We start from the raw sequence: 12,622 nt of genomic DNA on the forward strand, positions 1-12,622 counted from the left end.
CAAGAGACAGAAACTGTGGAGAAGGCTGGAAAAAAAAAGTGTGAAAACGACGAAAACATCAGAAGCCAAAACTCAAGAACCTCTACTAGGCTAACTGATTAGTGAAAACGTTGTGTTAACAGCAAACGCCTTGAGGGTAGCGCTCCTACTGCTAAACGCCCCCCCCCCGCCCCCCTCCCCTGCACGGTAATGACCCCAGCCCACTTTGCCTGCCCTATGAGGCCTAAGCTACCCAGCTCAGACTCCTACACCTTTTTTGCGCCGCCCGGCGGGGGGGTGGGGGGTGGGGGTAGGTGTGGTCACGTGACGGGTTCAGACCAATGGGCAGGCCGCCCGCGGGGTGTCTCCTATAAAGGCGCCTGTCGCAGTCGCCTAGCGGCCACCATTAGAACAAAAACTGGCAGTGAGGAACTGCGGAGTACTGTTGCCCTGCACCGCTTAATTTTGTGCAGCCAAAAAGGGGCAGTCACGTAAGGTTCGTTTTGTAATATACAGGTAACATTACAGGTAACGTACCCTCCACAGGGAGTGTTGCCTTAGGCCCGCCCCGAGGTGCGGCCTTGGGTGGGAACAACCGTTTTTTCCCCTCTCCCCTCCCCCACCCCATCAACATCGTACGACAGTCCGGGCAGTTGAGAAGGCCACCCCGACTTCGTGCCTGCAGCCCAGGTGAGTTGCCAGTGACTTTCCTTTGGCCTTACCAATTTCAGACTCGTTGCCCCCAAGGGATCTTTTTCTCTCTCTCCCTCCTTCCCCCTAAATGTCTGGTTTTTTGTTCAAGGGAGGGCTGGGAAGGATGAGGTTGGGGCGAGGGAGCGGGAGGTCCAGTTGTCCAACTGACGCCTCCCATTTTGAAATATACTCATGGTCTTTGTAGTTCTTCTTAGGTCTTGGACTGGTGTGGATCGCTGCTGCCTGTACTGTAATTTTGGAAATGCAAGAGAAAGTACGGAGCTTTTAGCTTTCAGCTTGCGCTGGCGTTTTGTGTTTATTCTCCAAGTGGTCATTTGGGACGGGGAAGTTTGGGTTCTTGTTTCATTTATTTATTCAACTAACTTTATTAAGCCCCTGGAACATGCTGAACCGTCTTCTGGGTATTGCAGAATTGTGGTGGGCCTTACCTCAAGGCCCAATACAGGCGCGCTGGCCTGTATTAAGAATTAAGATAGAAGAGGCCGGGCGCAGTGACTCACCCCTGTAATCCCAGCACTTTGGGAGGCGGAGGCAAGCGGATCACCTGAGGTCAGGAGTTCAAGACCAGCCTGGCCAACGTAATGAAGCCCCCGTCTCTACTAAAAATACAAAAATTAGCTGGGTGTGATGGTAGGCGCCTGTAGTCCCAGCTACTCGGGAGGCTGGGGCAGGAGAATTGCTTGAACCCGGGAGGAGGTGGATGTGGCGGTGAGCTGAGATCAGGCCACTGCACTCTAGCCCGGATGACAGTGAGACTCCGTCTCAAAAAAAAAAAAAAAAAAAAAAAAAAGGCCTGCTACGTTGCCCAGGTTGGAGTCAGGGGCTACTGACAGGCAGTGTCATGGCCAACTACAACCTCAACTCCGGACCTCAAGCGATTCTCCCACCTAAGCCTACTGGGTAGCTGGTACTACAGGTACCCTGCTTCACTGTGGCTGACAGTGTTGGAAATTGGTGAAGTAGCAAGAGATGAGTCTAGTAAGATGGCCAAGGGGGCAGATTATAAAGGGGTTTATATAGCATGAAGGATAGTGAGTTGAACTGTGTGATCTTAAGCAACACCATTGCATAATTCATATGGTGACTAGTGATTGAACAAAAGCAGTGGTTTACTGGATGGAGAATAGGAAAAGAGTAAGTATCTGGAATATTTAAATTATATTCAGCATTCATTTGTGCCCATGTATTTGATACTTTGGAGTGGCTGAGATTGGCATAAGGTGGGGTGGCGGGGCTGCAGGGGCTGGGTAGGGTGTATAGATGTAATTTAAAAAAAAAAAAAAAAAAGGCAGGGAGGGTGCGGTGGCTCACACCTGTAATCCCAGCACTTTGGGAGGCCAAGGAGGGTGGATCACGAGGTCAGGAATTCAAGACCAGCCTGGCCAACATGTTGAAACCCTGTCTCTACTAAAAATACAAAGAATTAGCTGGGCGTGGTGGCATGTGCCTGTAATCCTAGCTACTCCAGAGGCTGAGGTAGAGAATTGCTTAAACCTGGAGGGGTGGAGGTTGCAGTGAGCTGAGATTGTGCCACTGCACTGCAGCCTGGGTGACAGAGCGAGACTCCATTGCAAAAAAAAAAAAAAAAAAAAAAAGATGGAAAAGGGGGGAAGTTGAGGTGGCTCAGAACTGTAATCCCAGCACTTTGGCATGTTGAGTCGGGCAGCCAGGAGTTCAAGACCAACCTGGCCAACATGGTGAAACCCCATCTCCACTAAAAATACAAAAAAAAATTAGGTGCAGTGGCTCATACCTGTAATCTCAGCACCTTGGGGGGACGAGGTCAGAGGATCACCTGAGTTCAGGAGTTTGAGACCAGCCTGGGCAATACACTGAGACCCTATCTCTATAAAAAATACAAAAAACTCTGCAAAGAGACTGTATCCCCAAATTCTAGCTCAACGCTTTGGCACCTTTTGTAGGTGCTTTATGTTAGTACATATTCAATAAATGAACAAATAGAATTTGGAAAATGGTATCCTGGAAACCAGAAGAGCATTTTAAGAGTCATAATAGTTTAGTGACAGATGTTCCTGGGAGGTCAAGTTAAGAGTCAAAAATAATTCATTGGATTTAACAATTTAGTATGGTAAGTGTTAATCTTAGTGTAAGGGGAGTTTTAGAGGAATGTTGGGGAAAAGCCAAGTGTGAAGTAGGCTGTAAAGACAATGTAGTTTCTCAGGATGCTCTGGGATGAGGTATGGAAGAAAAGATTGAGGTCCCAAGAAAATGATAGGATTAAGGGAAGAATTTTAAAGGAGACTTGACAAAGTTTATATGGAGGGAAGCTAGTAGATAAATGTCGAAGGTACAGAAAAGATGGACCAGGACATCTGTTGAAGATACAGAAAAGATGAACCAGCATAATGATTCATACCTGTGATCCTAGCACTTTTGGGAGCTTGAGGCAGGTGGAGGAGTGCTTGAGCCCAGGAGTTCAAGACCAGCCTGGGTAACATAGTAAGACCCATCTCTACCCAAAAAAAAGAGGGACCAAAGGCCTTCCAGGGGTGAAGGGGGAGTGTTATCTAAAGTCCCTGGGAAAAGAGTTCTAGATAGAAAATCGCCTCATCCTTAGACTGAAGGGAGAAGCAAATGAGAAGATTGAGTCATTGTAAGGAATAAACATTGTAATTCATTTCTATTAATTACCTCTGGCCCAAATTGAAGCCTGATCTAAGTTTGCAGAAACTGTTTTCTCCCTTAGATTGGGGACTGCTCATTTGATGTTGTAGGATTTGGAGTTAGTCATCAAGGGCCAGGTTACTTTTTACCTCCAGCTCTTTAGTTCTATGCTGTACTGTTTCCGGAGACTCAAGTATGCACATAGGGCAACACAATTTAATACATCCATCTTTGTGGTTAGTAATCACTGAGGGAATTCAAAAATTTGTCAGCTCGGTGTTGTGACTCACGCCTGTAATCCCAGCTCTTTGGGAGGCTGAGGCAGGAAGATCGCTTGAGCCCCGGAGTTCAAGACTAGCTTGGCCAATATGGTGAAACCTCGTCTCTACTAAAAATACAAAAATTAGCCAGGTGTGACAGCGGGTGCCTGTAATCCCAGCTACTTGGGAGGCTGAGGCAGGAGAATCGCTTCAACCCGGGAGGCAGAGGTTCCAGTGAGCCGGGTTCATGTTACTGCATTCCAGCCTGGGTGACAGCAAGAAAAAGATTCTTTTCAGAGTTCCCAAGGTTATTTTGAGAATTACTGAGGGGGGAAGAAGCATGTGGTTTTCAGGCAATTTGTTCATGGAACCATAGACTGATGTGACAAGGGGATGCTATACTATTATGTGATTGTCTTCAACAAAGTGAATTGAACTTTTAATTATGATACATTGTTTTTGAACAGTTGTAATGAGTGGTTACTATGCAACATTGAATTCTTGACATTAGATTTCATCTGCTTATGACACATCTTTTTTTTTTTTTAATGTACTGTTTTCTTCTCCTCCCTGTTTTGTTTGTTTGTTGAGACCCAGTCTCCTTCTGTTGCCCAGGCTGGAGTACAGTGGCATGATCTCAGCTCACTGCAACCTCCCCCTTCTGGATTCAAGCGATTCTCCTGTCTCAGCCTCCCAAGTAGCTGGGACTACAGGCATGTGACACCACACCTGGCACATTTTGGTCTTTTTAGTAGAGACAGGGTTTTACCATGTTGCCCAGGCTGGTCTTAAACTCCTGACCTCAGGTGATCCATTTGCCTTGGCCTCCCAAAGTGCTGAGATTGTAGGTGTGAGCCACCATGCTTGGCATTTATTTTATTTTATTTTATTTTTTTTTTTGAGGCAAGTTCTCTTGGCACTTAGGCTGGAGTGCAGTGGTGCAGTCATGACTCACTGCAGCCTCCACTTCATGGGCTCAAGTGATCCCCCCACCTCTGCCTCCATAGTAGCTGGGACTACAGGTGTGCTCTATGATGCCCAGTTAATTTTTGTATTTTGTGTAGACACAAGATCTCACTATGTTGCCCAGGCTAGTCTTGAACTCCTGGGCTCAAGTGTTCTTCCCACCTTGGCCTCTCAAAGTGTTGGGTTTGCAGACATGAGCTACCGTGTATGACCCATCTTTCTAGAGATAATATCCATGGGCAAAAAATGTTTTGAAAGCAGAAATAACAAAATGACAAATCACTGTAAACATTAGAAGCAATAGTGGAGGCTGGGTGTGGTGGCTCACGTCTGTAATCCCAGCACTTTGGGAGGCCAAGGTGGGAGAATCACTTGAGACCAAGAGTTTAATAAGACCAGCTTGAGCAGCATGTGAAACCTCGTCTCTACTAAAAAAAAAATTACAAAAATTAGCCAGGTGTGGTGACATGCACCTGTCATTCCAGCTACTTGGGAGGCTGATGTGGGAGGATGGCTTGAGCCCAAGATCGAGGCTTCAGTGAGCGGTGATCGTACATTCCAGCCTGGGTGACAAAGCAAGACCCTGTCTCAACAAAACAAAAAAATAGAGGACTTTTACCTAGATGGGTTAGACTGCAGATTATAGTTGCCAGTATAATGGTAACTCTGTACTTTTTTTCCCTCCTTAAGGTGGCATATTGGAATGTAAGTGTAAGTGCTTTTTAGAACCTTAAATTAACCAAAATGTTTACTTCTGACACTTCACAAGTGATTAGGACCCACCATTAAGATGAAAATTGTCTGGGTATGGTGGCTCAATCCTGTAATCCCAGTGCTTTGGGAGGCTGAGGCAGGTGGATCACTTGAGGTCAGGAGTTTGACAGCCTGGCCAACATGATGAAATCCCATCTCTACTAAAAATACAAAAATTAGCCCGGTGTAGTATAATGCCTCCCTGTAATCCCAGCTACTAGGGGAGGCTGAGACAGGAGAATCTCTTGAGCCGTGGAGGCAGAGGTTGCAGTGAGCCGAAATTGCTCCATGGCACTACGGCCTGGGAGACAGAGTGAGACTCTGTCCTAAAAACAAAACAACAACAAAAACCTCTTTTGGGTTATTTTATAGGACTCTTGTGGTGGCTTTTTCTGTTTGTTATTAAAAATTAAAAGCTAAAATTAGTAATAAAGGCTTTAGGGAAAGTGAAATAGTAAAATTGACAGCTGTTTAGCATAGAAATTTGCAAAGTATAAAAAGCCACATAAGCGCATTTTTAAATGTTTAAAAGAAACAGATTAAAGTAATTGAAGCAGTAAGATGGGTAATGACAGTGGATAAATTATAAAAAGAAAAATTTTTAGTCATATATTGCTGGACAGTGAGCTTCACACTAGAAACCAGGGCCTGCAGCCAAGAAATACAGAAAATTCACCACTGAGAAGATAATCAGATTATCAAATATTAGCTATTGTTTTGCCCAGTGACAATGGTATCAGAATTATTTGTTAATGTTTGGTCCATTCATGTTCAAGCCATCTGTGGCCCTCAATTACAGTGTATTTAAGGCTGTTACTAAAATTTTCAAGCATACAGAAAGGTAAAATAATACAAAAAACATCTCTGTATGTCAGCAGTTGTCAACATTTTGCCATGTTTGCTTTTCTGTATAGCCTTCTTCCCACAAGCCTTTTAAAGATATATTACAGATATGACCTCACAAGTGTTTTTTAAGCAACACTTAACATTTTTTTCTGTACACCTTGCTATTACATCTATCAAGATGAACAATCCCCTAGATTTCCCTAGTTGTCTCAAAATGTTTGTTATGACTGATCTTTTTCTTTGCCACCTTTCTGGCTGGAAATATGGCTGATATTTTAAAACCAAGATTTGATATAGAATAACCAATTGAGTTTGGCTAGCATGGCTCTTCCCGCCCTCCCCCCATCCCCCGCCTGCTTTTCCTGAGTTGTATGTCATGGATCTTAATGTAGAGTCATTTTTCTTATTTTCTGTAATGCCTTGACTTTTGTAAAATAGGCCATTCCAGCACTGTCCCTTAGAACTTTTCTGCTGTGATGGCAATGTTCTATATCTGCATTGTCTCCTACAGTAGCTGCTAGCCACATGTGGCTATTAAGCACTTGAAATGTGGCTAAGTTTTTTAATTCTGTTAAGTTTTGGGTGATTTAAACTTAAATTGTTATAGTTAACTAGGGGCCATCATACAGCACAGCTCTGTCCCTGAATTTTCTGTAAAATAAAAGTTAAATCTAAAAGCTTGATTAGGCTGGCATGGTGGTTCACATCTGTAATCCCCAGAGCTTTGGGAGGCTGAGGTGAGAGGATGACTTGAAGCCAGGAATTTGAGACCAGTCTGGGAAACAGTGAGACTCTGGCTTCCCCGGTCCCCTGAAAAAATAATTAACCAGGCATGGTGGTATATACCTGTAGTCCTAGCTACTCAGGAAGCTGAGGCAGGAGGATTCCTTGCGCCCAGGAGTTCAAGATTGCAGTGAGCCATGATTGAGTCACTGCACTCCTGCTTGGGTGACAGAGCAAGACCCTGTCTCCAAAAAAATTTTAAAATTAGAAATAAAATCTTGATTACATTCAATTGCACATTTTTGGCAAAAAGACTTATAGGTAATTTATAGGTACTATGTACTTAGCCATGTTAAATACTGCAGAGAAGTCTAGGAAGGTAACTGAGGAAGGCCAGTGAGAGATATGGAATTATGGAATGTTTTAAGGTATTTAGGATTTGTGGGAGAGCAAAAACTTGTGTTAGCACTGAACATAGTGGGAGAGGATTTGTATGTATGTGTGTTTTAATAGATTTTATTTTTGGCCGGGCGCGGTGGCTCATGCCTCTAATCCCAGTGCTTTGGGACGCTGAGGCAGGCGGATCACGAGGTCAGGAGATCAAGACCAGCCTGGCGAACACGGTGAAACCCCATCTCTACTAAAAATACAAAAACTTAGCTGGGCGTGGTGGCAGGTGCCTGTAGTCCCAGCTACTCTGGAGGTTGAGGCAGGAGAATGGCTTGAATCTGGGAGGCAGAGCTTGGAGTGAGCCAAGATCGTGCCACTGCATTCGCAACAAAGCAAGACTCTGTCTCAAAAAAAAAAAAAAGATTTTATTGATTTTATGTTTTAAAGGATTTTAGGTTCACAGCAAAACTAAGCAGAATATAGTGTTCCCGTCTATCCCGTTTCAAGTACAGCACCAGAGTGGTATGTTTGTTACAATCAATGAACCTACATTGACATGTCATCACCCAACATTAATAGTTTACATAGTTTCTGTTTTGGTGTATATTCTTTAAATTTTGACAAATGGATCTACCATTATGATATCATACAACATAATCTCACTGCCCTGAACATCCCCTGTTCTCTGCCTATTCATTCCTCTCCAAACCCCTAGCAACTGCTGATCTTTTTACTATCTCTATAGTTTTGTCTTTTTTTTTTTTTTTTTTTTTGAGATAGAGTCTCACTCTGTCACCCAGGCTGGAGTTTAGTGGGGCCACCTTGGCTCGCAACCTTCACCTCCCAGATTCAAGCAATTCTTGTGCCTCAGCCTCTGAGTAGCTGGGATTACTGGCATGCACCACGTTGCCTGGCTAATTTTTGTATTTTTGTTAGAGATAGGGTGGTCTCACCATGTTGGCCAGGCTGGTCTCGAGCTCCTGACCTCAGATGATCCACCTGCCTCAGCCTTCCAAAGTAGTGGGATTACAGGCATGAGCCACCGCGCCTGGCCAAGTTTTGCCTTTTTTTGAGAATGACATTCAAGTTTTCACGATGTCTTTTCGTGACTTGATAGCTCATGTCTTTTTTGTTGTTGTTGTTTTAAGGAGTCTCGCTCAGTCACCTAGGCTGGAGTCCAGTGGTGGGATCTCAGCTCACTGAAACCTTTGTCTACTTGGTTCAAGCGATTCTCATGCCTCGGCCTCCTGAGTAGCTGGGATTACGGGTGTTCACCACCATTTCCAGCTAGTTTTTGTGTTTTTAGTAGAGATGGGTTTTCACCACGTTGCCGAGGCTGGTCTTGAACTCCTGACCTTGGGTGATCTGCCCACCTTTGCCTCCCTAAATGTTGGGGTTACAGGTGTGAGCCACCACGCCCAGCCGATAGCTCATTTCTTTTCAGTACTGAATAATATTTCACTGCATGAATGTAGTAGAGTGTATTTACCCTTTCACCTACTTAAGGACATCTTAGTTATTTTCAAGTTTTGACAATTATGAATAAAGCTGCTATAAACATCCTTGTGTAAGTTTTTTGTGTGGCAAGGTATTTTTTTTAAAAAATCAAGGCTGGGAAATGTCTGTAGCCAAAGATACCAGCAGAAGTAATTCCAAATAAAAAATTAAATGTAGAAAATGAGGCAGGGAACCGTGGGCTTACCTGTAATTCCAGCATTTTGGGAGGCCAAGGAGGGCAAATTGCTTGAGCTCAGTAGTTCGAGACCAGCCTAGGCAACATAGAAGAACCCCATCTCTACAAAAAAAATACAAAAAAAAAAAAAAAAAATGAGCTGGATATGGTGGCATGTACCTATAGTCCCAGAGAATCAGGAGGCTGAGGTGGCAGAGTCGTTTGAGCCCAGGAGTTTGAGGCTGCAGTGAGCCAAGATCATACCATTGCACTCCAGCCTGGGTGACAGTCAGACCCTGACTCAAAAAAAAGGAGAAAATGAAACCATGAGACTGCAGAAAGTATGTTGTGTATGTGTATATATATATATGTGTGTGTGTGTGTGTGTATATATTTATTGCTAGGTTGCTAGGTACGGGTGGGACAGAAGAATGAGGATTTGTTGGTTAATGTGCATAGTTACTGTTTTGCCAGATGAAAAAGTTCTAGAGATTGGTTTCACAAAAAACATGAATATACTTAACTGTACACTTAAAAAGAGTTAATATAGTAAATTTTGGTATGTATTATGCCACAGTTCAAAAATATCTACAAGTGATTAATATGCAACAGGAGGTGAGAACTAATACTACTTTAATGCAGACAAAGATATATTATTGGCTGTTAACACTGGTCTCTAAAAGTGGACAAAATTATTTCATAACTACTTTTCATTTTGCTCATGTACTTGACATATTATGTGTACATTGGTAGTACCATTTTTATCCTTAAAGTAATGATGCTGTCTAGGAATATTAATTACTGTCTTTCTGAAACACCTATGAAATTTAAAATATTTTATTCTAGATGTAGCAATATGTGCCACCGAGTAACATTTTACTCTAATAAATTTGGTTTTAAAATAAATCACTTTGGGTCAGGTGCAGTGGCTCACACCTGTAATCCCAGCACTTTGGGAGGCCGAGGAGGGCGGATCACCTGAGGTCAGGAGTTCCAGACCAGTCTGGCCAATGTAGTGAAACCCTGCCTCTATTAAAAATATAAAAGTTAGCTGGGCGTGGTGGCAGGTGCCTGTAATCACAGCTACTCAGGAAGCTGAGTCAGGAGAATCACTTGAAGCCAGGAGGCGGAGGTTGCAGTGAGTGGAGATTGTGCCACTGCACTCCATCCTGGGTGGTAGAGTGAGACTCCATCTCAAAAAAATAAATAAAAATAGAAAAATAAAAATAAAATCACTCTGGCTGCTCATGATGGCTCAAGGTTGTAATCTCAGCACCTTGGGAGGCCAAGGTGTGTGGATCACCTGAGGTCAGGAGTTTGAGACCAGAAAATACAAAAATAGAAATTTTACAAATTTGTATTTTTCTCCAAAAAATACAAAAATTAACTGGGCATGGTGGCATGCATCTGCAGTCATAGCTACTTGGGAGGCTGAGGCTGGAGAATCGCTTGAACCTGGGAGGTGGAGATTGCAGTGAGCCAAGATCGCACCATTGCACTCCAGCCTGGGCAACAGAGTGAGACTCCATCTCAGAGAGAGAGAGAGAGACCATAAATAAATCAATCACTTTTTTCAAATTAGGCAGAAAAGTTTTTTGCTTTGCTTTTCTCTTTGTTGAATTAACAGTTGTAGAATACTGACACACTGATCGTGTCTTTAACATTTTGTTATTTCTTCCTACTGGGAATTCATAGACTTTTCCTGCTAAGACCTCAACTTGTGTTTTTTTGAAAGGCAGAAAGACTGAGATGTTGAAATAATTTAAAACATCCAAGACTAAGGCATATATAGTAAAACTTTTACTACTTATATAGAAAAAGTTTGTTTAAAAATTGATTCTTTTGCCATTTGGCTTTTTTTTTTTTTTAATCCTGTCTTAATTATCATGTGCTTTAAAATACAGTGTCTGTTACTCTTTTTTGAGACAGAGTTTCACTCTTGTTGCCCAGGCTGTAGTGCAATGGCACGATCTTGGCTCATTGCAAACTCTGCCTCCTGGGTTTGAGCAATTCTCCTGCCTCAGCCTCCCAAGTAGCTTGGATTACAGGCGTGCGCCACCACGCCTGGCTAATTTTTGTATTTTTAGTAGAGACAGGGTTTCACTACATTGGCCAGGCTGGTCTCAAACTCCTGACCTCAGGTGATCCACCTGCCTTGACCTCCCAAAGTGTTGGGATTACAGGCCTGTGCCCCTGTGCCTGGCCTCTGTTACTGTTGAATAACGCTTTTCAGCTCCTGTGGAAACCATTCCTAAAGTGCTTCTGAAGTACTCAGTTTTTGTTTTTCAGGACATGTACTTGTAAGCAGGATTCGAAGCAGTTAAGAATGTCTCTGCCAAGTCGACAAACAGCTATTATTGTTAACCCTCCTCCACCAGAGTATATAAATACCAAGAAAAATGGGCGATTGACAAATCAACTTCAGTATCTACAAAAAGTTGTCCTAAAGGATTTGTGGAAGCATAGTTTTTCATGGCCTTTTCAACGTCCTGTGGATGCTGTGAAACTAAAGTTGCCTGTATGTATGTCTTGAACTATGTTTCAAAAAAAAAAAATCCTGTAAATATCTGTAAGACATAGCTAGTCTCTAATAAATCATATTTGTTGGGCACGTTGGCTCCTGCCTGTAATCCCAGCACTTTGGGAGGCTGAAGTGGGCAGATCACCTGAGGTTGGGAGTTCGAGACCAGCCTGACCAACATGGAGAAACTCCGTCTCTACTGAAAATGCAAAATTAGCCAGGTGTGGTGGCACATGCCTGTAATACCAGCTACCCAGGAGGCTGAGGCAGGAGAATCTCTCGAAGGTGGAGGTAGAGGTTGCAGTAAGCTGAGATTGCGCCATTGCCTGGGCAACAAGAGTAAAACTCCATCTCCAAAAATTAAAAATACAAAAATATTTAACAAATACCTGATTTATTTAGCATCACTAAAGTCTATCCCAATGAGTAATTTTTTTCCAAAAAAACAAAGCTTATTTTTCTGAGCATTCGCATTCTTATTTTAATAAGTTGTGATAAATTGTAATACATGTTTTCTTTTTTTTTTTTTTTGAGACGGAGTCTCGCTCTGTCGCCCAGGCTGGAGTGCAGTGGCCGGATCTCGGCTCACTGCAAGCTCGGCCTCCCGGGTTTATGCCATTCTCCTGTCTCAGCCTCCTGAGTAGTTGGGACTACAGGCGCCCTCCACCTCGCCCGGCAAGTTTTTTGTATTTTTTAGTAGAGACGGGGTTTCACGGTGTTAGCCAGGATGGTCTTGATCTCCTGACCTTGTGATCCGCCCATCTCGGCCTCCCAAAGTGCTGGGATTACAGGCTTGAGCCACCGCGCCCGGCATGTTTTCTTATAGTATATGTCACTTCACCTTTTGGATGCAGAGTTATCCTGAATTTTACCTTTTCCGTGAAGTTTCTCTTGACACTTCCTGGCAGGCTTGGTCACATCACATACAGAATTTGACTTTAGGTCTTACATTAGGAATTTTTAGCCATTCAGTAATGCAATGGTTGAGTAGTTTACAATATAGTTAGTCAACTTGAAGCTGCGATTTTATTCTATGGAGTCAGACGCCATAAAAACAAGGTTCTTATTTCTCCTGCCCTTTTTATTTTCAAGGATAATTTTATTCTGAAATTTTTATCTTTGTTCATCTTTATTGGCTTTTTAAAAAAAAAAAAAAAATCTAAAAATAATGCC

At 43.1% G+C, this 12,622-nt stretch overlaps 1 protein-coding gene across 4 annotated transcripts in view; it reads left to right on the forward strand.

Annotated features, from left to right (window-relative positions):
- Positions 1–348: 348 nt before the first annotated feature.
- Positions 349–12,622, forward strand: part of BRDT (bromodomain testis associated) — a 70,359-nt gene continuing 58,085 nt past the window's right edge. The window contains exons 1-3 of one of the 4 annotated variants that reach the window (XM_010370377.2): positions 349–669; positions 878–946; positions 11,218–11,446. In XM_010370377.2, the coding sequence (XP_010368679.2) occupies positions 11,255–11,446 (192 nt within the window). In that variant the 5' untranslated portion in view covers positions 349–669; positions 878–946; positions 11,218–11,254. Of the gene's footprint in view, positions 670–877; positions 947–2,674; positions 2,783–11,217; positions 11,447–12,622 lie in introns of those variants that run through there. The other 3 variants (XM_010370381.2, XM_010370382.2, XM_010370378.2) reach the window with 3 other exon arrangements.

The sequence above is a fragment of the Rhinopithecus roxellana genome, chromosome 8 (assembly GCF_007565055.1).
Source record: "Rhinopithecus roxellana isolate Shanxi Qingling chromosome 8, ASM756505v1, whole genome shotgun sequence".
Taxonomy (NCBI): Eukaryota; Metazoa; Chordata; class Mammalia; order Primates; family Cercopithecidae; genus Rhinopithecus; species Rhinopithecus roxellana.